The following is a 23,935-nucleotide window of genomic DNA, read 5'->3' on the forward strand; positions in this document are numbered from 1 at the left end:
CTGGATTCTTGTCTGGATGGTGGCCTGAGGTCACCAGGCTGGGGTAGAATGAGAGGCAAGAACCCTCGTCTGTCACTAAGACAAAGTCTGGCACAGTCAACAACCTCAGGCTTGGAAGTGTGCAGTACAAACATGTATGCAGCTGAAACAGGTGTGCAGGGCAGTTGAGCTGTGGCTCAGTGCTGTGACTCCAGGCTGCACCTTGGAGTCCCTCTGTCCCTGGGCCACACCTGGAGAAGCTACCTGAGACCTCTTCTCCTTACAGCCTTGACAGAAGCGCAAAGGTCTGCCAGGTGCAAGTCTGTGATCACTCTGTGTACATCACACTAACCAAGCAGGTCTGTTGGTCATGTCAGCACTGATCCAGAGCTGGTTCTGTGAGGGGGCCTTAGGGAAGGCCAGCATTCCTCCCACAGGCCTGGGTCTGGGCCCTGGGTTTACAAGGACCTACACACAATTGCTCAGGAGGTGATCACAGTGTGCTTGGCATTCACACCAACACTGGTACACTCCAGTCCTGGGGAAGCACTGAGGAAAGGCTCAGAGAATAGGGGGGCTCAGAATGGTTGGGGGGAGATCAAGCAGTGATCATGGATGTACAGGGCAGGCAGCGGTAAATACAAGGAGGCACTGTGACGATCCAAAGCTTCCCGGAGGGTCAGGGACAAGGGGGACAAAGGGAGATGGTGGCCTCAACAATGAGAAAATCCCTGGGCTTTGCTGTCAAGGTCAAGATCGTGGGGCTAGACCCTAGAGGACTGGGAAGACCTTAAGTTGCCTTGCTGTTGCCATTACACCTGAATGAATACGAGTACCACTGAGGAGCTGGGGGACAGTGAGTACTGAGCAGAGGGTGGAGAAGAAAGTTCAAACTCTAGAGAACTGTGGGCCACTGAGACCCGTTCCCTGAGTAACAGGGTGCCCACAGATGCCCTTCACAAAGCGAGCCCTCTAAGCCCAGCATCCTTATAACCACCTGGACCACAGTTTCTCTGCAGAGGTCCTATATCTGAGAGGGAGGCCTGTGGTTTCTACATGAGCTCCCACAACTATGCCCAACCATAATTGGCATCACGGTGGACAGAGATGAACCACTCTTGTTGGAATCACTCCAGGGAGCTGTGACGGGTGCACCTAGCTTCAGGGCTGTGGTGGGACTACGCCTCACAACTCGACTTTGTTTCCACCCTGAACCTTGAGGGAGGGGCCAGGAAGACAGGGCCCCGTGACTTCTTCTAGAAGTTGGAGGTCCAAGGACCACACTGCTGGAGCGAAACAGGATTTGTGTTCCTCCATGTGTGAGCAAGCATGGGGCACTGTAATGCGCACACAGTGCCATGACAACCATAGGCAGCCCCTTACCCTCCTGCATCAGGAGGAATGGTCGGGTCAAGACCAAGACACCATACTGGAGGTTCCTGAGAAAGGCAGGAAAGCAACCTTTATTAAACGTAAATTTCATGAGAAGACATTAAATTTGGAAAAAAAAGGGGGGGAACCCACTAATTATTTGGGTATAGTGAAGTGACATACAGGGTTACCTAGCAATAAAAAAAAAAGGTGTTCAAGAAATTGACTCAGTGAGTTGAGATGTTGACTTTAATTATCAGCCTTCGCCAGGAGTGTGACGCTCTTCTTCCCCGGCAGCCGAGGAACGCTTTGGAGGCGTGTGAGGCGGGAGAAGCCTTGATGTACATCCCCAAACTCTGAAAAGCAAACAGCAATAATAATAAAAACTGAATTGAAACCATAAATAGTCTCGTTACAGGCAAGAGCAGGCGGGATGAGAACGCAAGGCGAGGCACCTCTCCTGCCTGGGACTTCACCCCTGCCTCAGAAAGCATCTCATTAAATGAGTCAATACACGGAGGGTCAAGCCAAACAAAACAAAACAAAAAACGTGGTGGATGAAGGTATTAGGTTACAGTTCCATCTTGATTCAATGGGCTGGGGAGACTCCATGCAGAGAGTCTGCTCAATTTCCTCGGACAGTTTCTCTGAGGCTCGCTCCAGAGGAGTGGAGGGAGGAGAATCTAAGAAATGCTCCTGGCAACTGCCGTACTTGCATTTGCTTCATTTGCTTAGCACTGCCACTGCAAACCCCCTTCCTCTCTCCTCCTTCCTGAGTGTGAGTGCATACTCCCAGACTGTGCTTTGCCATACTGTATGTACAAGACAGTAAGGAGCCAGGATGAGGGCCCCCCTGGTGCTGTCTCCCAGGGAATGCATTGGGGGGGGGGGGGGGGCTGGGCTGTTTCCCGGGAAATGGATTAATGCTCTAAAGCGATCCAGGAAGCCTTGGAAACAATGTCTCCTCTCCTTGCTCCCCATAATCCTGCATCTGGCTCTGGCTTCTGGAACCCTGACCGTGGGGCCCCCAGATTCTGTACGACGATATCCCATGTGCCAGACAGTAAAGGAGGAGAGAAACAAAAGCTCTGGCTTCAAGATGTGACCTTCCGGCCTGCTTTCAATTGGTTAAAGCGTGGGAAATGCACACAGCGCACGGTATCCGCGGCCCTTTTCAGAGGTATCCACACGCCAGCCAGGCTCTTCACCGCACTCGGAGTGCTGCACAACCTTCCCAAGGCCAGCGCTGTGCTCTCTCAGCCTCGTCACCTTCGTGGGCAAATGTGAATGGAGTCACAGGCAGGGTGGAGGAACCAGTGATGGCAAGTGGACTTTCTTACTGCACCCCACATGGTCCTGCAGGTTGGCCATCTGCCGTCCCTGAGTCCCACAAATGGATCAGCCCCTTCCCAAGTTCAGGCCCCACGGCTGAATTTCTGTAAAAGCAGTCCCAAAGTAGTGGCCTTCGTCCTGGGACCAACCTTGGTCTTGGTCATGGTTTATCCAGCTCCGTCGCTGTGTCCAGATCGGCCCAGGTTAACTAGAAGCAGGCCTGGTCTGCAGGCATTCCTCGTCCTTCCTTGCTTCTGTCTCCCTCCTAGCTGTCCTCCTAAATGCTCTTAGCCCCTCTCCCCGGGCAGGCAAAAACAGGCATGGCAGCACATGCCTCTAATCCCAACGCAGTGGAAGGCTGAGAAAGGAGGATCATGGCAAACTTGAGACCAGTCAGGGCTACATAAGTGAGTTTAAGGCCAGCCTACATCTAGTACGTAAAAAAAGTCTGTCTCAAAACAAAATGAAAAAGAAGCAGGTGGAGAAGGCTGAGGCACTACAATGAGACCCTCAGGCTAAGGGCTCTGGGACCATTCAGACACTAGGTGGGCCACGGGGAAACATTTTTTTTTAATGATGTGTATTATAGGTTTTTTTCCTAGGCCCAATGGCCTAACCTACTAAAATGAGTTTGAAATGTTAACTGGACATTACTGGACAAAAGCCCTACAAATCCCCATGCGTTCTTACCATGTGTCACTGGAATCAATTTGCTGATGCTCTGTTAAGGATTTTTGTTACGAGGTCCTTGGTAGTAGATTTCCACTTCCTTTGTTTGTTTGTTTGTTTGCCTGTCTTTATCTGGTCCTGAGTTACATGAACTAATTCTGAAAGTACTGATGTAGGGGAAGGGAGACTGCTCTTGGCTTGAACAAGGACCTCCCTTTGGAACTCTGGAGCAGGTCAATTTGCTCAAAAGCACCAGACCTGTCACAGCTCCTGTCCCCAAGATACAATGGAACAAGTGGTCCCCCACTAGCCATGGTCACAATGCCTTTTAGCTGGCCATTACTTGGAATGTCCCTCAGTATCAGACCTGCTAAACTGGGATGATGGCAGACTGGCCAAAGCATGTGTTTGTGATTTCACAAAGATGGGAACGGGGGATGTGGGGTCTGCTGTACAGTTGTAGAAGTTGAGGATTTCTGGGACGGATTTGGCTGGGACCTGGCTCCAGATGGTCCTGGCCAGAGAGTCACTAGGCTGCTGAAAGCTGTAGGTGGAGCAGGGACACTGCTGCTCCTGGAGGGAGGGCTGCACATCCAAGGGGAGAGATGCTACCCCTGACCCTGGTGCCTGTTAGATGAACACACAAAAATGGACAGCCAGAGAGAGGGGACGAGACCAAGAGGCAGACATGGTAGAAAGCAGGTAGGGAGAAAACAGTCTTGGATATAAACGTGTTGGGAACTAGATGAAGATAGCTACAGACCAAATGCTGCCAAGGACACTGGAATGGTGGCAAGGTAGGCAGAGGGGCTAGGTGACCAGCAGGGTAGGTACAAGAACGCACCTGGTATCTCATGACTCATGTGGATCATTGGCCATTCTTGTGTGCCTGTGTTCTATAGACCACCTCTGGCCAAATCCCGTTGAATACTCCACTCCAAGGTCCCAAATACATGCAGCTGAGAAATCACCACCCCCCTAGAGGTATGAGCATTGGCCCCAAGCTCTCCCTTTGTGACTGCCTGTGTGTCCCTGTTAGCAGGATAGTACTGCTCATTCCAGGACAACATTTAGTACCAGTGAACCCTAAACTGACCGCTGCTAAAGATCAGGCCAGCTCTTTGGAGGGGAAGCTGTTTCAAGGGCTGGTTCTTTCTTACATTGGAAATATGGACGGGTCACAATGTCCTCACTCTTCATTGGCCTTCCCGGATAGTGCTGGAAAGAGTGGGGCCCTCCTCAAGTTCACCCTGTGACACCTAGGATGGGCCATGGCAAGCAGGTGGCTGAGGCGAAGGTGACACTTCACACCCAAGGACTTGCTGACCTAGCACATTGTTGACTGACAGAGGTATACATTAAGTATGATGTAAAGTTCTGCGCCTGGTCCCCATCTCTCCTCTTCCACCGCCTTCCACAACACATCTTAAGGAAATACAAGGGTTTCATGAAAGAAAAGAGGGTCCTGTAGGTCTGCCAGCCTTAAGGCCATCCTCTTTTTTGGAGGCTTCTCTGGATTACGTAGGTGCCATGAAGCCCCTTGACTCACTGCTTCTCTTAAATATAGAAGAGTGTCTGCAGCCAAAGTCTTGGAGGCACCAGGGGGCCTGCTGCAGAGCGCCTCTGCTAGAGTTCATTGATCCTGCTGTACTGGTGTCTACCAGCATACCGAGGAAACGCTGTCCCCTTCTTCCCACAGGATCAGAAACAGCAGGTGGAGAATGGCTTTCAGGGCACTTTGGGCACTGCAGTGTACAGCTCTTTCGCCTGGCATAAAACATTATGCCTCTGATCACTACCTGCATTCAGAGCTCTAGACTGCACATAGCACCCACGCTGAATGCAGCACCCCAACCTAGCAGTATCTCCACGCCGCTTGCCGAACCCGGGCCTGCATGCCATATCTTCACCAGTGCTCATAATCTCCACCCTGCAGAGGAGCTCCTGCGCCGGGTGACAAACACTCCAAAACCGACTGCCACGGTCCAATGGCCCCATTTTATATGAAAGACACTCGCGAGGCGCGGAAAACTCCTTCCAAAACCCAGGGATGCAGGGAGAAACCTCCAGACCAAGGTGGCCACATGGACGTCTCCCCAAGGCCTGCTGCCTGCACTGCTCCAACATTCGTTTTAATGACATGGCACCAGGCAGCTAAAGCACGGTCCGGAGGCTCCTAGCCAAATGCTGGCCTCCCCTTCGCCCCCGCCCCAATCTCGCTTTTCCTGGCCCAGCGGCCCAGCGCGCTCTTAGAGACTGGCGGGGCGGTCCAGGCGGACGGCGCTGATTGGGCCATGCCTCTGATTGACAGCTGCAAGCACCAGTTGTCACGGTAGCTGCAGCCGGTGGCGCTCGCTCGGGCTCGGCTCGGGCTCGGCCGCACTCGAAGCGACTCGGCTGCTCGTCTGGGCTCGGCTGAGTGGCTCGGTTCGGTTGCTCGGCGGGGCTCGGCTGCACGGCCGCGGACGGGCGTGCGCTGGGGGGCGCGGGGCGCGGGCCTCGGAGGTGGCGGCGGAAGCCTGGTGCCCCCGCCCGCCGGGTCCTCTCGGAGAGGGAGAGAGGCATCCCCGCGGCCCGGCCTCGCACGGGTGCGGCGGGCGCGGCGTGGGGGGCGGCGGGGGCGCGGAGCAGCGCGGCCCGCCCGGGGGCGCCGCGGGCCGGGTCAGCGCGGACGGCGCTCGGCGGACTCGGACGCACGGCTGGCCGGCCCCTCCCTGCCCGCGCGCCCGGGCGCCCACTCGCCGGCGCGGGGCCCGGGAGCGATGACATCGACGGGGAAGGACGGCGGCGGGGCGCAGCACGCGCAGTATGTGGGGCCCTACCGGCTGGAGAAGACGCTGGGCAAGGGGCAGACAGGTGCGTGCGCGCCGGCGGCTGGGGGCGCGGGCGGGGCCGGGATGCAGGGCGGGCGCGCGGCCGTGGGGCTGGGGAGACCGTGCTGACCGGCCCCACCCGGCCGAAGGAGGCCGCAGAGCAGGGATGCTGCAGGCTGGGCCCCGCGGCCGCGAACAATGGGCGGCGGTGCGCTGGTGTCCGCCGCACTCCTGGGTCCCGCCGTGGAGCCCCTCAGCCCACTGGTTGCGGGAGGGCGGGCGCAGCCCAAGGACATGCAGCGCGGCCTGGGGCGCACGGCGACTGGGGCAGCATGGGCCGGGCCTGGCGGCTCCCGGCAGTCCCGCTGCAGGTGCGCGGCCCGGGGCCCGCATTGTGCGCCCGAGCGAGCGCCGGGCCCATTGTGCCGCGGGAGGAGGGGGACGAGCGGGCGCCCATCTGCCGTCTGCCGCGTTAATAGGCGTGCTGCCTGAGCAGCTGCGTCCCGGCCGCATGACCCCCACCTCCAGGCAGCAGCCACCGCCCGGCAGGTCCTGGCCTGGCTTTCCTAGCCTGGACCTCCCATTCTGGTGGGGGTGACAGCGCAGGAAACTAAGGAAAGCTGGACAGCGCCTTCTTCTGCACCCAGTCTCAAGCTTGAGTGTCTGCGACATTGGGCTTCCCTGGGGAGGTAGAGGGTGACGGTTTCTGGGCTTGGGCCATACATCACCGCCTGGCGGTTGAAACAAACCTGGGCCTACAGCAGAAATGAACCTCCCCAAGAGTCTTCACTGTCTTTCCCTGGGCAGGTTCCATTTCTTCACAGCTTTCCCATGGATGAGCAGTGAACTCGACTACCTTATATTTGGCCAGCTTTCTGGGGCGGGTGAGGTTTAGTCAGCCCCCTCATCTGGTCAGCGAGGCGCATTCACACAGACGTCTTTGTGGGAGGCTGGGACTCAGCCATTTTCTTTCTTCTCCCAGGACTGGCCTGTCTTCCGGCTGCCCAAAGGTCCAATTGGCACTGCCCACATCTTTCCCTTTGGAAAAAGTTCCCCAGAGCCAGTGAAGGCTGGGGAGTGGAGGACAGTGGGAAGGTGCGGTTTGGTTCCGGTGGGGACTTGGGAGCCTTCTACAAGCACCCCTGGGGCTTCATGGAGGCAGTGGTAGGTGATGTTTGAGAAGAAGGTGGGCCAGGCTGAGTTCCCTTGGAGACTTGTAACCGTGATGTCGCTGAACCAAAGGTGGATTTTTTTTTTTTTTAAGCCCCATGGCTACATCTTCCTACCCTGGAGTCAACCCCTGAGCTGAGCAGTCAACAACAAGGCACTGAGCAAGGGGCCCAGGACTGAGAGGAAGGCATAGGCAGCTGGTGTTTTCTTGAGTTCTGGATGCGCGTGTTTCCTGGGATGGGCAACGGGAGTTTGTGAGGGAAGAGCCTGGAGCAGCAGAATGCAGGAGGCAGTGAAATAATCTAATTATCATCCCAATAAAACGTCGTTATAAGAAGCCCTGGGTGTGTGAGTGATGAGAGTGGTGAGTGATGCATGGTGCCTTGTGGACTCTGGGTAGCGGCTGGTCTCCTTGTTTTCTCTGTGGCATTACACGGTCGTATAGTTAATGACACAGTGATGGCGGGTGATGTAGAAGGACCCTAGCAACAGTGCTCCTGGGCCCTTGGGATGCATCCCCTGTCCGGACTTCTGATTGTCTGAGGAGTGCAAGTGTGCAGCTCAGGGGACTGTCCATCCCACGTGCCTTCCCTCTTTACTACTGAAGGGTCACTCTGGTGGATGTAGGTAGATCCTGACTGTGTTTGCTGGGCCCGGCCACTTAGCACCAGATGTCAGCAGAACTGCTGTATCTCAAGCTTAGGTGTTATACCGGGATCGGGCAGAGGCAGAGTTCTTGCCAGGAAAGCTTGATGAGGGAGTGTGGGCCAGACCTCTGTCCACGGCTGCCTTGCTTACATGCTGATTTGAGGGCTTCTCCTGGCATGACCACATGTCTTGGGAACACACACACAGATGGCTTTCTGTTCCTACCCACCTGCTTGTTTCAACACTAACCCTTGCTCCATGTTGCTTGTGTCTGTCTATCCACATAGAAGCTGCTTCCTGGGATTGTGGATGGGCATAGCCTGGTGGCATTGAGCCTTGTGGAGTAGTGTAAGCCCATCATCGCCTGTGGGAAGCTGGACCTCAAGATCTTGCCTCTATAGAGTTAGATGAGGTGGGAGGTCTGTGGCTCCTTTATGCTTTCTGGAGCATCCAATGCTCCTCTTCTCTTAGACCACCCATTGGGCAATAGCACAGTCTTACATGGGTGGCTGGGACCCAGCGAGTTTCTCTTATCACTTTTGCTGGTGTTTGGCCTCTGCTTCTGACCGCTGTGGCTGTGGTCGTGTGTGCGTACCTGTAAAGCTACCTTGGAGGCCCTTTGATGATTGTCCACCTGGGTCCAGGTGCTGAGTGACACTTGGAAGACTGGCCAACAGAGGCTGTTCAGGAGTTGCTGGCTCTCCAGGCCCAGGTGTCCCTGGGCTGGACTGGGAATCCACTGGCAAAGGTTCCAGCAGAACTTTCCTCTGATCCGAGACGTGCTTTTTCCAGTTCCTTCCAGACTTGACCCCTGCAGAGATGGGAGACAGTCCTTACCTTTGAAGGTACCCCTAGAGAGTGAATTGGGAAGAGGAATGGGAGATATTTCAAACCAGGTGGTGTCAGGACCAGAGGGAGAGTTGAATGGGTTGTGTGGCCTCGCTGCTCGGCCTGTCAGTGTGTTCTGCCTGTCACGGGCAGAGCAGGGCACTTTTCTGCCCATACTAGGACTTTGCTTTTGTGGACTCACAGCCCAGGAGGGCCATGGGATTGTCTTTGTTAGAATTTCTATCGCTGTGCCAAAACACCTTAACCAAGAGCAACTTGGGGAGTGAAGGGTTTGCTTCAGCCTACACATTACAGAAGGAAGTCAGGGCAGGAACTTAAGGCGAGGCAGGAACCTGGAGGCAGGAACCGAAGCAGGCAGCATGGAGGAGTGCTGCTTACTGGCTTGCTCCTCATGATTTGCTCAGCCTGCTTTCTTGTGCAACTCCAGGACTACCTACCCAAGAGGTATCACTCACAGTGGAATGGGTCCTCCTGTATCAATCATTAATCATGAAAATGCCCTGTAGCCTTGTCTGCAGGCCAATCTGGTGGGTTCATTTTTTCCTCAATTGATCTCCTCTCTTCCCAAATGACTCTAGCCTGTGTTGATGTAAAAAGAGAGAGAGAGGGAGAGAGGGAGTGGGGGTGAGTTAGCCAGCACAGACATACTATAGGATGTGATGATAGAGCCCACTATTCTGCAAGAAGTGGTCAGTCAGGCCGAGAGAAGGGGAGGAATGAGCAGGACAGCCTTCACGCTTACTTGACTGGGCTCACAGGTCAGTAGATGGACTGCCACAGTGAGAGACGAATTATCCATTTCACACTTTCAAGCGGCCACTAAGGGGCTGGATGAGAGCTCTGATGACTGCCAGGCTGTAGATGAATCATGGGGTAGAAGAAGCCTGTGAGGGTGAGACAGGTGGGATGAGGGAGAGATGGGTAAGAGAGACAGGCGACTGGGGAGTGGGTCAAGGAGATTTAAGTAAGGGTGAAGAGTTGGGTCAAGGAGAGACCAGATCAAGGAGAGGTGGCAAGGAGAAGTGTGAAGGGGTTGATCAGAGGACAGGTGAAAGACAGGTGGGAAAAGGACCAGCGATGAGAGACAAGTGATCAGGGAGAGACGGGTGAGAAGGGAGACAGGTGTAGAGGAAGACAGGTGAGAAGCAGGAAGCACACCTGTGGGTGTGCAAGACCAGCGATGTTGGTGTTCGTGGGTGGAGGGCGAGAGAGTGAACAGGAGTAAAGGTGGCTGCTGGACCAAGGTACTTTTGAATGTCAAGCAGGAACTAATGAGTGTCTTGTTTCAGGCCCTGTAGATGGGCCAGGCTGGTGAGGGGCTGAGACACAAGCTGTGTGGGGCCTAGGCCCAGAGCCCCTAATATGGGTGGAAAGGGGCTGGTGGCCTCTGCAGCAGTGAAGGTGGGTGGCGTGCAGTGTCTGGTGATCACTACTCAGCACGCTCCTCTGGTCCCTGCTGTGAGTCCCTCGTGGGATTACACAGCCTTCTTCCCACATCTGGCTCTGGCTATCTGACCTAGTTGTACAGGTGAGGGTACTGTGGCTTCAAAGCTAGCACTCCGTTAGAGCTGTGCTTACTGGGAACAGAGAGAAGGCTTTGCCTTGTTCAGAGCTCATATCAGGTGGCATGCAGCTATCCTGCCTCTCGTCTGCCCTTCTCTGCTCCTCACCGTGGCTAAGCCTGGGCATGGCCAGCCCTCCTCCCACAGTTCACACTCAGGAGTTCCTATTCTCTCTGAGAGCTGTTTCTGCAGGCAGTGGGGTACAGAGGCTAGGGAAGAGGAGGTGTGCTTGAAGAGTAAGTGTTTTGGGTAGAGGTGGGGGAACCCCAGGAACTGCATCCTGTCCCAGCCCACTGAGGTGGCTCAGAGTGCATCTGTGTCCCTGTGTACCCGTGTCTCTGCCTTGTTACAGGCAGTGATGAAGACCAGGGAGGCCTTTTCATTAATCCGCGAGCTTCCTGATGTGGAATGGGGTCTGCTGGAGAAAGGATGCTCACTCAAGGTGTGGGATGTGCCTGCACAGAGCCTCCCTTGATGAGCTCATGGGCCTGACCTATATGGACTTTGCCTGACTAGACATCAGAGCCTTGGTAGAGTAGGCCTATGCAGGGTAGGCTTCCAGAGTGGGCTGTGTCTAGGCCCCTGTTCTGCCATTGCATGGGGAGAACTGCATCTAGAAGCAGTGGAGTGAGCTATTCTGTACCTGCGTTGAAGTAGGTCCAGGGCTAGCCCTTACCGTGACTCGAAGCAGAATCAGCGCCTGCAGCTGCTCCCTAGGCTTTGTTTCTGTCAGATCATCAGGCAGTCTCAGAGCTGAATGCCACTTGGCTGTCTGTAACCACCACAGCAGTCGGTGGTAGTGGGCTGAGGCTCTGTGGGGGTCCAGGTCCCACTATATCCCTGGCTGCCTGAGATAGACAGAGCCCTTCCTTTCTCTGAAAGTGGTCAGACATTGTGTCAACTGGTGTGTAGACACCATCCCCCATCCCCCAGCTAGTCACATGGGTAGTAGTGTAAGGCTGGCAAGGCCTGTACCACCACCACCCCAACCCCCTGTTAGAAGCACCAGGCAGACCCACTCCTGGACACAGCCTGTCAAGTGTGTCCCCGTGCCCTGACCATCTGCCTAGATTCTTCCCTGGTGTTTATGGAGTGGGCCAGGGGAGAGTGTATCAATTTAACCCCTTCCTACCTTAGTACCCAGTTTCTATGCCACACAGTGGACACGCAGGTCCTCCCCAGGACAGCCACCAGTTACTAAGGGTGGTGCAAGTAAGTCACTAGGAAGCCTAGTTGTCTGGGTTCTGGCAAAGTATCGAGGAGGACACCTTCACAATGACCTAGTTGGGTGTTTCTTTTGGAGTGTCCCTGGGGTAGGTTAACACCTGGTTGTGCATGCTGTCCTTTGTGGGCCATGCCTGGGAGTCCTGTGCCCACCTGGACTTAGTGCAGGCAATTCTGTGCTGTGGACTCTGGAGGCTGTACACTGGCTACTAACTATAGTAGAAAGGCTTTAAGCCTTCGGCCACATTTACAAATGGGTTTGTGTGGTAGGAGCCAGTAAGCTTCCTATCATGGCCCTTTTGGGGAATACTGTGGGAGAGACATGGACTTATCTGTTTGATGGGGCCCCTTGTTTTGCCCTACTCTGTAGGGAGTTTATAGGTCCATGAGAGAGCTTCCTGTCCTGGTCAGAAGTAAGGCTTGAGCACACCTGCATGGTAGCTAATGTGCCCAGCAACTCAGGTCCCAGCTTAACATGTCCAGGCTGCCCACAGGCGTCCATAAGGCCTTACCTAGAGACTCTGATGAGCCAGGGTGCCCAGAGTTCTAAACAGGATGGAGGCTGGGCTTCGGCTGCAGCTTCAGGGACAAAGCAGGGATTGTGCCAGGGTGGCCACCACTCAGGGCCCAGCCCGCTTGGTCCGGGCCTTGTTCTGTTGCCTCTGAAGGGCCAGTGTTCAGGATCCCAGCAGCTGGGAGCCAGCCCCGCCTGCCGGACAACATCCTGAAAGTCCATCTGTTCGATAAGAAACCTCCCCCCTTTTGAGGGTGGCTTCTGGCATGCTGGTCACAGGCCAGGTCTGGGATCTTGACCCAGGCATAGAGTTTGACAGCATCTTCCTGAGTGACTGATCAATCCATGTAGAATGTAGAATGGAGTAGTGTCCCCACTCCCTAACTGTAGGAGGACATAGCCACCTTCTCTGGGTGGACACAGCTGTCCCCACTCCCTAACTGTGTAGGAGGACATAGCCACCTTCTCTGGGTGGACATAGCATCCCTGTGAACCTGACCAGAGATAAATGGATAATTTTGGGCCCTTGTGGTCCTAGAATGGCTAGAAAAGGGCACAGAACTGTTCTTCGAGCCCATGGGACTCCAAGGTTCCTCTGAGGGGCTCTAGCACAGAAATTCTTTAGCTTTCTTGAGGACAAAAGTGCTGTAGAAATATTCACACTGCCACTGCCCACTCAGGGTCTTGAGAACAGAGCTGGTCTTCCTGGCCTTTGGGCAGAGGCTTGAGGGCAGCCTGGACAGCTGCCTCAGGGCTAGTGACGCAAGTCGGGGCAGCTACACGTCAGCTGAGGCTCAGAGCCGTGGGCGGTTTGTGCAGGGAGACTGTGAATGTGCCTGTTGAGGGACGGCTAGGCCTGGGAGTCCCAGTCACCCCAGCTGCCTACAGCCCTTGCAAGGGTGAAAGTATCAGGATGGGAGTCGTGGTGGAAATGCCCAGTGGGCCCTCAGTGCTCAAAGAGTAGGGTTGCTAGATTGAATCACATGGATGTGGGTCCCTGAGAACCTCTTCCAGGAACCTGTGGCCAGAGCGAAACCAGCTTGGTAGGATTACTACCGCATGGGCTAGCTTTCCACAAGCTCTCCTGGGCTCTTGGGCCCCTGGATACTGGTTTTCTCAGCATGTGGCCTCTGTCCCAGACTGAGAGTTCTCTCAACCTGACCAGAAGTCCTTGCCCGAGAAAAGGTATTGGCCACCTTGAGGGATTATTGATGCTAGGATTGAGAAGGCTGTCCCTAAGGTGGAGTTGTTTGTGCTCTGGGCCTGGAGTCCATTGGCCAGGTAAGGGTTTGTTCAGCTTCTTGTGTAGCCAGGTAAAGTCCCTCCCTAAGGTCAATGAGCTTCAGGACCCACCTTCAACCTTATTCTCAAATGTAGTGCCTGGCTTGTCTTGGTGTTATCAGCTGGTCCTTGGCATAGCCTAGGTGCTGAGGGTATGTATACCCAGGGTGACCCAAATACCCAGAATGCTAACCCTTCTTGTTTTAGACTATATTGAGGGACACAGAGATTTGCTGTTCTTGGGGAGCAGCAGGATCTCATACACATCATCATCAAACCAGGTTTCTGGTCTTTGGAGCCATATTGTGCCACCTTCCTATGGACTGGTAGGGCTGCAGGCATAATCCCTCTGACCTGATTCCCACCGAAGGCAAGTCCATCCCACTAGGAGCTGGGTGAGCCCCACCCCGTGGTACCACACTTAGTGTTTGCAACTGTCTGGAGGCTCTGGGGTCATGGCTGTCCTATGGCATAGTTTGTGTACCATGTCTCTGGGTAGGTCTATCTCTAGGGCTTAGTTTGAGTGACCACACTACAACATGGAATCCCTCTTCTCCATGCCTTAGTTTCCCTGTCTGTGTGTCGGTGGGAGCCTGAAAATGAGATGATCCCAGGGGGATATTCTTACATGAGACTGAGCAGTCCTATGCCCCCCGCTGTGCTAAGGGACCACCTTGGGATCAGGGGACTGAGGCACAAAGAGAAACAAGACATATGGGCCCTTCTACTTGCTGGCCCCTTCCACATAGGGAATTTCCTGGAGCTCTTGTTTGCGTAGCAGCAGGCAGTGAGAGGTGATAGGATTGTGGTCACCTTTGCCAGCCAAGAAGAGGCTGCATAGGCCCAGTCCTCCTAACGCTCAGAATGGCACCTCTACCATTTTCACAGGCCCTGGACTAGTGAGTGGGCTGAATGCGTCTCTTGTCACATGCCCATAGAACCTCAAGCAAATCCCTGGGTTCCTACTGAATTGAGCTCATCCCACTCTGGCTCTGGCTCCAGCCTGATGGGCATGGAGGAAGGGTACTTACAGCAGTAAGCCAGCTGTGAGTATCCTCCCAGACTCAGCCCTAGGGGATTTCTGTGGATTGTGGCGGTTATGGAAACTGTGCTGGGTCTGACCTGGATTATAGCATGTCCAGAGAGGATGTAGAGCAGTCTCCAAATCACAGCATTCCCTTCCCTGACACGCTCAGCTTCAGCCATCAGTACTGTGCACCCAGTTTAGCTTCAACTCCATTTATTTGGAAAAAAATCCTACCTGGTAATGTTTCAGTATGTATATAAAAAAGACAGAGACTCCAAGGATCACAGAGCTCTTACCACTCCTAGCAGTAACTCTGACTTCTAGAGCAAAAGCTGGCCCAGCACTGGGATGAGAGTAAAGAGCTTTCCTGGGACTGGACCTCTTCCATTGGCCACTTCATCTGCTGATCTGTTACTCCAGAAAGCCTGGGTGGGATGGGCCTCTCAAGGGAGAGTACTGGGATTGGCCTAGACCCCACCGTCTGTCCTGAGGCTTTCAGCATCTGAGGGTAGAGGTGGGGCCAGCAGGATGGCATCCCAGCTCAGGCCGTGTCTCTCAAACTCTTATGGAATTGTATGACAGAGTTGCTTCTCAGAGTGAGCTTTCTTGTATGCCAGGCAGGGCAGAAGTCTCCTTTCCTGCCCGATGGCTCCTGATACAGTTTCCATCCCTAGGGAGGAGGACTTCTGTCCAGTCAGAGTGTGAAGGTTTTGCGAGAGCCTCTGGGTATACTAATTTCCAGCAGATGACAGTGGATACAGTAAGCATGGAGTTCAGTTAAGTGACCCAGCCTGCCCAGGCCTCTTGTTCCAAACTCCATATCCTAGGACCTCTCTTCATGGAGCTCTTATGCTAACACACTAACTTATGGCCTCTATGTGGGCTCAGGAGGCTGTGCTAGGAGCTGGAAGCCAGTGAGCCATGAGAGGCACGGTCACATTGCCTGGCATCTAACTGATGCTGGGGAACTGGTGTGGGGAGGACCCCTGGGGAATGTGGGTATTTTCACTGGAGTTGGAGCTGCTGTTGGAGAGGCTAAGCTTAGTGCCTGTGAGCTGGTGTTCATTCTAGAGCACAGGAATCTTGGGTATGCATGCAACTGTGGCAACTTAGAAGACTATACCTTTCCTCAATCTGTCAGTCCACATGTCTGAGAGATGTTAGGGCTCAGGGGTCCTTGGAACTATTAGCCTTTAAAGTAACCCCAGACCCATGCCTACTCTGTACTGAGAGCCCTTGACTGCTGGGTGCCAACATCTAGTGACCCCTGCCCACCCTAGCTTGCAGAGAAAGCCTTTACCAAGCCCAAGGGGTGCAGAAGGCTCAAGTTCCTGGGTCTTTCTTAGGGGATGCACTCAGACTGGAGATCCTAAGTTAAGCCTTTACTCCTGGGTATCTGGGAGCTGTCCAGCAAGACTGTGCTGAAGTCCACAACTTCTGCCACGTGAGGTTGGGGGAAAGGTGTTTCTGATAGTTGTTGGTCTTCAGTCCCCAAGCTATCTGTGCCAAGCTATGTGAGGGACTTGGAGGTCTTTGGTGAATTTTCATATTTGTCTCCCAGGTGTAGCCTTGGGTTTTGTGATGGCCTCGGGTTGCTGTTGGGACATGGACCTGGCTATGGGGTAGAGGAAACTTAAACACATTGGGCCTCATATTGCTGGTCCTGGCCTGGCCTGCATACTCAAGGGTACAAGGTGCAGGCCTCCAGCTGACTCCGGAGGAGAATGCTTCTCACTGACACAGACTCTGACACTGACCTCTTGGCGGTAGATCCTCCCATGAGTGTCTCTGACTGCAGGAAGGTGAGGACATGGCCTTTCTTTTGGTATCTTGGAGTGGGGGCAGGCCTCTTACTGTAGATGCAGCCTGTCCTGTCCTCACTCCTGGGTGCCCCTTGTTTCATGGTTCTAAGGGTGGATGGCATTCACGAATGTGATAGCTTTGGGTGGCTGTTGGGGCCTGGCCTGGGGGAGCCAGCTTCTAGTTGTCTGTAGGTCAGGCTGATCCCTGCACCCTACCCCTAGGAGGTGAGAGGTTGCCAGTGCTCACCTCTGGCTTCTCCAGCCTGGGCCTTTCATTTCCTCCCGGCTTGATTCTAGGCCAGCCCCAGTGGTTCCCTGAACAGAGTCCATCTTCCCTGCCATCCCCTCAGGCTAACTGGGAGATGGTAGTGACTGGAAACAGGTCATGTTTGGAATAAGGAGAGGCCTTGGGGGCTCTGAAGAGGCTGCTAGCCAGAAGATTAATGTGGGAACAGCTGCTGGGGCATCTATAAAGAAGCAGGATCATCACAGAGTGTAGAATTGTGGGTGCCAAACCCCAAATCTCAGAGGACTTACAACTAGTTTTTAGTGTCACCGACGGTATATAGCAAATGCCACAGTGTGTTAAGGTGGGCATACCTCTGTCCCAGTGAGTGAGCTCACAATCCAGTGTCCTGTCCCATCCCTGGGAGGATACACCGAGGGCCGTCCCAGTCTGCAAGTTGAAGCACTACCCAGTGATATCAGGACCCAGCGTCTGTGGGGAAAGAGGTCATGCATAGGCAGTCCCATTGTCCCCTAGAGCTTGGCCTACTGTCCTAGACACACTAGCACCTACAGGCAAGTGAGTTTGCAGCAGTACCTGGCCCAGCCCCTCTCTTGTTGTCACATGCTCTCCCTGACACACAGCTTTGGGGCCTGTGCACTCTCTGACATACCCTATCATCATCTGGAGGGGAGGAATACGGCACCTGATTAGGTCAGTTTCGGGTCAGTGGCAGTTCTCAGGCCCAGGAAGGCAGGCAGATGGCTGTCACCCCTGGTTACATATGCCACAGTGGGGACCTCTGCCTTGGATCTTTTGATGTGGTGCTGGGATGACAATCCCATCAGGGAGAATTCTAGTGGGTCCTGAGCAGATTGGGGTACCATTTTTCCATGGTACAGAATGATTGGTGTGACATGTGCTGATCTGATGCCCTTGAAGCTGGTCTCTGGCTGGTAGATACCTAGGTTGGGTGGAGGTATCTTCACAAATAATTGCCAGCCTCCAGGCCTACTTTTGCTGCCAAGTCTGGGTTTGGCTGCCCAGTGTGGTTTGACCTACTCTCTAGGTAGAAGCTTCCAGAGCTAATGCTCTTTCCCAGCCCTTCAGAAGCACCTGCATTTCCTACAGCATTTCCAGCCAGGCTCTGGCTACCCTGGGAGGCTCGCCAGGGTCACATGGTTTGCCTCCTGACTTCCAGAACCCCAAACCCTTCGGGGCTATGGGGCCTGAGGCACCAGGGCTGCTCTTCTGTGCAGGCCTCACTTCTCCATACCCGCTCCTTTCCCTGTCTACCCTTCCCTGCTCTGTTCCCATCCCCAATGCCGTACTCTTCCTGACCCTTCCTCCTGTATCACAGCCTCTCCTCGGAGACTCCTTCCTAGAGCTGCAGGATTCAGAGTGGGTATATGAGGGCATAGCCAGCCAGATAGCCCTACCTGGGACCCAGGAGTCAGACATGGGAGTAGAGACCCCACTGCATAGTACCAGGCCTTCTGACTTCAGGTTCTGGTATCCATCAGGGACTGGAATGAAGACAGACACAGCTCTTAGGACAGGGCAACCCCCAGCCTGAGTGCCAGCCCGGAGAGGAAGAGGTGGCCGGGGGGAAGTAATGCCAGGTTTCTCAGTTGGACATTAGCTCCATGGGACTTAGGGACAGATGCTGCTGTTGGGAAGCATCAGTGTAGGCCGGCAAGCTCTGACTCTCTCCTCTCCCTGTCCTTCCTGCCTGCTGCCCACTAAGCAGATTCTATTATTACCTTACTGCAGATTACTGGCCGCCTGCTTGAGGACGGACTGGCAGGCCCTGGCACAGGGGTGGGGCTAGCGTTTCTGTCCCTGACAGCAGGTGACTGCAGGCTTCAGCGTTACTCCCCTCTCTGACTGGGGCTTCCCATTGGCATTGTAGGCCAGGCATGGGTCCATCTGCCCGTCTCTTTGATTATATGAGCAGCACGTCCCCCTGGGGGGGACTGGGGTCCCTGAACTGTGTATGGTTCCCCGAGGGAGGTTGCTTCTCTAGACGTGGGAATAGTGCTGGCCAGGCTGCTTCCTTTTCCTTGGCTGTAAGAATGCATCGGTGATAGCCGGGCACCTCAGCTTTCTCTTAGTTAAATCTTCTGTCTTGGCTGCTCACTGCAGTGGATTCCTACAACAGGGTTGGTACAAGGCAGGCAAGGAATCCCACCTGCATGGAGAGAGTACATTTGCCTATGCTGGCCTATTGGTTCTCATAGCTGCCAACAGTAACAGGGCAGAGGTGTCCCTGAAAGACTAAGGATGGAGGTCTTTTCTACCCTGCATTCCTCAAGGTGATACTGGGACTCTGCTGGTGAAAAGGCCCAGGGCAACCTACCAGGGCACCGCATGCCTGTGGAGGGTGTTGTAAGGGGCACTGTTGGTGGTTGTGAAGTGGAATTGGGATATCACCGGGTCTTGCAAGTTGTCCCTAGTACTGGCTGTGTTTCTGGGAGGACATTGGGGTGGCCCATTGCTGGGCCGGGAGACCCTGTGTAAGAAGACTCCAGGATGCTCAGATGGGGAGGCCTGGAGCCTTCTTCTGCTTTGGGATGGAATCTGAGGGTGCATGAAGGTCTAGAGGCCTGTGTCATAGTGTGCAGGTGTGTGTGTGTGTGTGTGTGTGTGTGTGTGTGTGTGTGTGCAAGCATGCATGTACATGCATGTCCTGTGTTTTGTAGACTTGTGTGCCTATGGGCATGTAGGCCTGTGTGAAGGTGTATGCAGTGGTGTGTGTACGTGTGCACACACCCACGCCCACATATGTATAGGGCTGGTGTGTCTGTGAAGGTCTGAACTCCCATGTCTGCCTGTGTGTGGGATGATAAGAGACTCCCTGGGGTTTCCCAAGGAAGGCATCCCCAACCTTATCACCATGGCAACCCCATTGCCCATCCCTTGGGCACTGGAGGGGTGGGGCCTGGCAGGTGCAAAGCAGGAGATAGCAACTGCAGGACTCAGACTTCTGCCAGCACACGGAAGCATAGGAGTGGTGTCTGTCTAGACCTCAGTTAGGTCCACAGTGGTTCCTCCAGGCCCCTACCTTCCTAGAGCATTATAGACTGCTCCACACTGTAATCCTGTCGTCTCTGCCCTGCCTGTCTCTCAGAAGCCAGACAGCTGCTGGTCAGAGGACTGCCACTCACTGTGTCTCCTTTGCCACTCCATGGTATGCATCCCAACCTCATGGAGGCCAGTGGGAGTTCCTAGTGTTGGATCTCTAGGTGTGGATACCAGCCCCTCTTCTCCTGTCCACCTTTATCCTAAACATGCCTTCCAGAACAGTGCTACTCCATCAGGACCTTCTCCATCTGGGGGTCTGCAGGCCTCTCACTCTGAAAGTGACTCCACCAGTGGCCTGATCGCCTGCTTCCTTTCCCTAGGTCCTGCACAAGGGAGGTAAGACGAGCAAGGCTTCCTTAACTAGGACACCAGCTTAGACAAACGGTTCCCTCAATTGAATTACTGAACAGATAAAGGATTCATCAAAAATACCTCGTTGGGGTAATTTTACAGTATTGAATTGCAGAGACCGGTTAATAGAAATGTAATGTGATCACTTGGCACTACAGGGATTGGAGTGGGGTCCCTACCCTCCTCTATAGATATGGCTCAGTAAAAAGGGAGTTCCCAGAACTGGCTAAGGCTCCAGCATGGATGCTGGGAGTGGGGTACAAGGAGTATCCTGCTAGATTCCTTGTGTGCCCAATAAATTTCAGTTTCATAAAACATGTGACTCCAGATAAGGGAGCTAGAGGAAGGCTGTCCTCCACAGGGAACTGTAAGGGTACCCACTGTGCTCCCTAGGGGAGGCTGCGGTCTCTTGTGGGGATCTTGGACAACTCTTCCTGCTGGTGGGCTTCTAGGGATATAAGTGTTTTTATGCCTTGCTGGGACTCTAACTGCAGATGGGGCTTCACTGACATCACATTAAGGTTGTCTTTGAGCTGCCTCTTCAGGGGCTGGGACATCAGCTACCAAACTGACTGACCAAGAGAAAAGATTGTTTTTTTCACTGTAGGTACTTGAACCCTCTTCCTCCATGAATGGGAGACGTGGAACTCCCTCACAGGATACCTCACAGGATACCTCACTGAGGAGTGTTGATGGCAGGTCTTGGAGTGTACCAGGGACCTGGACCCTTTAGCTGTAGAGTCCATCTCTCAGGATCCTGCTCAGCATTCCCTGGCCTCCCCAAACCCTCTCCTCCTAGGACACCCAACCTGTAGTCTCTCTGTTCCTCTTGTTAGCATGGAGGAACTGTGATGCCCAGTTCATGGCCTGAGGAGTATAGCCTAGCGTAGCTTCCTCCATAGTGGGGCTTACAGTTTGCTACAGTCTAGTAGCCCTTCCTCTGCCTAGTCCTTGCTCCCCATTTCTGTACACACCTATAGTCTGCCCTTGGGGAAGCTCACCTGCTCATCCTGAATCCTGGCTTTAAGGGTTTGGAATTCAGTGCCTACGCCATGTGCCATTGCTCATACCAGGGGCCTGGGTCAGACTCTAGGGCATAGCTACTGAAACAGCTGTAGAGGACCCATGTCTTCTTGTCCTGTAGCTTGAATACATCCTTCCTGCCAGACCCGTGAGTGTTAAGCCAGTTGGCAAGTTTGGGGTGTTGGGTCTCACCTGGAGACACCCACATCACATCACTAGGTTCATTGGCTCTGAACCTACCTGCAGACCTTAGCCTGGCCACAGAGTTAGGGCCAAGTCAAACCCCTTCACCTGCCTCGTGATGATCCTGGGAACAAGTGAGCCTCTGGGAAAGCTGGACTGGTGACCTAGCCCCAGGCGGGTGGCCCTGCCAAGGCTATTGGTATGGAATCAGGTTTTCTTATTCCTCTGTCCCTTTGTCTTCCTTGACATAAAGGCTCCCCCTTCCCAGGAAGTTTGTCTCTCAACCTGAGGAACTGACATGGTCTCGGACCATTCTGAACACTCTAGGTTCCTGTCACGGTTAGGCTGGCAGGTGAAGACAGTTTCTCCAGGATTCCCTGGTCCTTCATCATCACTTGTTCAGTCATCTATGTCACCTTGGAGAATCACCTGTCGTGCCCCTAGTGAACCAGAGCTCTTTGGATACAACAGGCCTCACATCCCCATCCACACCAGCCAGTCACTCTGGGAGACACCCACATCACTATCCAATCACACATGGATTGCAGAAGTCACTTTTAAGTCAGGGTCAATGTGGTGTCCCAAGGGCTGGGGTAATGTACCATGTGAAATGAGTTGTGAGCTGGCAGAGGGCAGACCATGACAGTGATGGAAGTGGGCCACGGTTGCAGAGAACACAAGGACACTGTGGTGAAGGCTGTGTAGGCTCCCCTGATTGGCTGATAACTTAGTACCTAAGTGCTGAATCCAAGACCAAATGAATGCTTGAAATTCTTGTAGCTGTTGTAAGCCAAGTCTACTGAGATGGCTATAGGATGCAGCCAAGGTGGGAATGCTAGACAGCAAGTCTCAGGGGGCCCATCGGCAATTCAAAACAGAAGGTAGGAACTGAAGGCCCTAGGGATGGGCCCATGTCCCCTTCCCGACTTGCCACTTGTCATGTGGCCTTTCCATCATGCAGCCTAGTCTCTGAGGCTCAAGTGCCTAGCATTCTGCTCTGTGGGGGGTGAGAACTTCAGAGCGGTGCTGAGAAGACCACAGTACACTGGACAGCAAGTCTCAGGGGGCCCTTGATGTTGGCTGCTCTGGGTCCTGGACAGTTCTGAGTCCCCAGTATTAAGCAAAGGTGGGTTCTGGATGTCTCCTCTGCTCTTTGGGCCCTTGAAAATTTTGTGGGTAGTAGACACAGAAAGAGGAAGCCATATTCTCTGACTCTAGGGGCTGGTTATCCACATAGGAATAATCCACGGGCCCCAGCCATGATGTCCCCGGCACCCCTTTTCTGGGCTGTCAGTAGGTGAGAGCACAGCAGGGACACTGGCTCAGTGGCCAGGGCAATGACTGGGGCACAGTGGGGTCAGAGCCCCAACCGAAGGAGGCAAGAAGGTAAGGGGAGCCTTGGATGCTCCTGCCTTATCTGCTTCTCTCACCATGGCAACAGATGGAGGTTTGAAAGAAAGAAAGGAGAATGCTGTATGAGGTGACTGGGATTTGGAAGCAGGGATCCTTCAAGGATCATTCAAGGGGGAGGGATAGCATCAGTCCCTCTCTCTAGGCCATTGACCCCCAAGATTGTGAGTAGGCTCTGGAGTAGGGCTGTCTCCTTTTTAAGACACTTCAACCTGGCTCCTGGGGTATAATGGCAGATAGGATGGGAAGGGTTTCATGTCCCCATCTGGATATCTGATGGGTTGAAGTAAACAACATGAGGGAGAGCTTGACATTGGGCACGGCTCTGTCTCCCTCAACCCTCAGGGAAGGTTGCAGCCTGGGAAAAGGCCTCCCTGGGACACCAATCTCACCACGTTGATGATCATGCCCAAGATGTCTCTGAACCCTTTCTCCCCTCTTCCCCAGAGAGCTTCCTGGTTTGACCCGGCAGGTAGAACTAGGCTATGGGAGTCCCACCTGGCTGCACTCTCAGGCTCAGCCTTCACTCAGGACTCTTGACTTCTTCAAAGGCAGCCTGAGAGTAGGTCTGCAGGTTCAGCAACCCTGCGTGGGACATTAAAGCCTGTGGTAGTTCATATTGGTTTATGATGAGATAAGAGAGGGACTTGGCCTTCTTAGTAGGCCTAGGGAAATGCCTGCAAAAACAGTGGAAACTTTCACCACGGGGAGGGGAAGCAGCCCTAGCCAGCTGTTGCATTCCCATGTACTGTGGGAGCTTGGCACTTGAGCTGAGGCCTTGGGCTGGGCACCACCCTCTGAGAGGGAGGTCATCATTGACCATAAGCCTTGCTACCCAGGAGCAACTTGCCAACCTGCCTTTCCTCGGGACTGCAGCCTTTAGTCCCCAGTATACCAGTCTTTCTGCATCTTCCCTGACAGTCAGTGGACTGGGGTATGGGTTCCTTAGATGAGGCCCAGTGGAAGAGAGTAGTCAACTCAGTCAGTACGTAGGCAGATGGGAGGGAGTAAAGAGGAAGGGGCTGGCGTCAGTGGGAAGACCTTTCCTCAGTTGGAGACAGTGGTAAGGATCCCATGGTCCTTTCTACCCCAGGGAAAACACTGATCACCTGCCTAGGCTCTGGGTCCCAGACTACACGGTGATACAGTGTCCTACAGCATTTGCAGAGCCTAGGGCACCACCATGTGGCTCTCATTGTCCAGAGTCAGTACAGGACAGGATCTCCTTGGGCCCCAAACAGAGCAAAGGATAGTATCTAAGATCACCTGGCAGCCACTGCATGGACTCGACTATATGCCCCTTCCTGTCTGCTACAAGCCTGGTGGTCCAGCCAGGCCTCCCAAGGAGGATGGTAAGGTAGGTATTTGTCTCATAGCTACCCCAGTTCACACTAAGGCTGGACCCAGTTGACCTATG

General features: G+C 54.1%; 1 protein-coding gene, 1 long non-coding RNA gene and 1 pseudogene across 36 annotated transcripts in view; 1 reads left to right on the plus strand and 2 right to left on the minus strand.

Moving 5' to 3' along the window:
* Positions 1 to 1,415: 1,415 nt before the first annotated feature.
* Positions 1,416 to 7,144, minus strand: LOC134485203 (uncharacterized). Its single transcript, XR_015647708.1, has 2 exons — positions 6,914 to 7,144; positions 1,416 to 1,706 (listed from the first exon to the last, which is right to left on the minus strand). It is a non-coding gene; the product is annotated as an uncharacterized LOC134485203 (long non-coding RNA).
* Positions 5,404 to 6,120, minus strand: LOC148007848 (uncharacterized; annotated as a pseudogene).
* Brsk2 (BR serine/threonine kinase 2) overlaps positions 5,733 to 23,935 on the plus strand; it is a 53,124-nt gene continuing 34,921 nt past the window's right edge. For 33 of the 35 annotated variants that reach the window (XR_015687512.1, XR_015687513.1, XR_015687493.1 and 30 more), the window contains exon 1: positions 5,737 to 6,207. Coding sequence is in view for 15 of the 35 variants with exons in the window: in XM_087660220.1 (XP_087516346.1) it covers positions 6,114 to 6,207 (94 nt within the window). In the remaining 20 variants the exon portion in view is untranslated. Of the gene's footprint in view, positions 6,208 to 23,935 lie in introns of all 35 variants that reach the window. The other 2 variants (NM_001419566.1, XM_087660365.1) reach the window with 2 other exon arrangements.

This window comes from Rattus norvegicus, chromosome 1 (assembly GCF_021556685.1).
Source record: "Rattus norvegicus strain SHRSP/BbbUtx chromosome 1, alternate assembly SHRSP_T2T, whole genome shotgun sequence".
Lineage (NCBI taxonomy): Eukaryota > Metazoa > Chordata > Mammalia > Rodentia > Muridae > Rattus > Rattus norvegicus.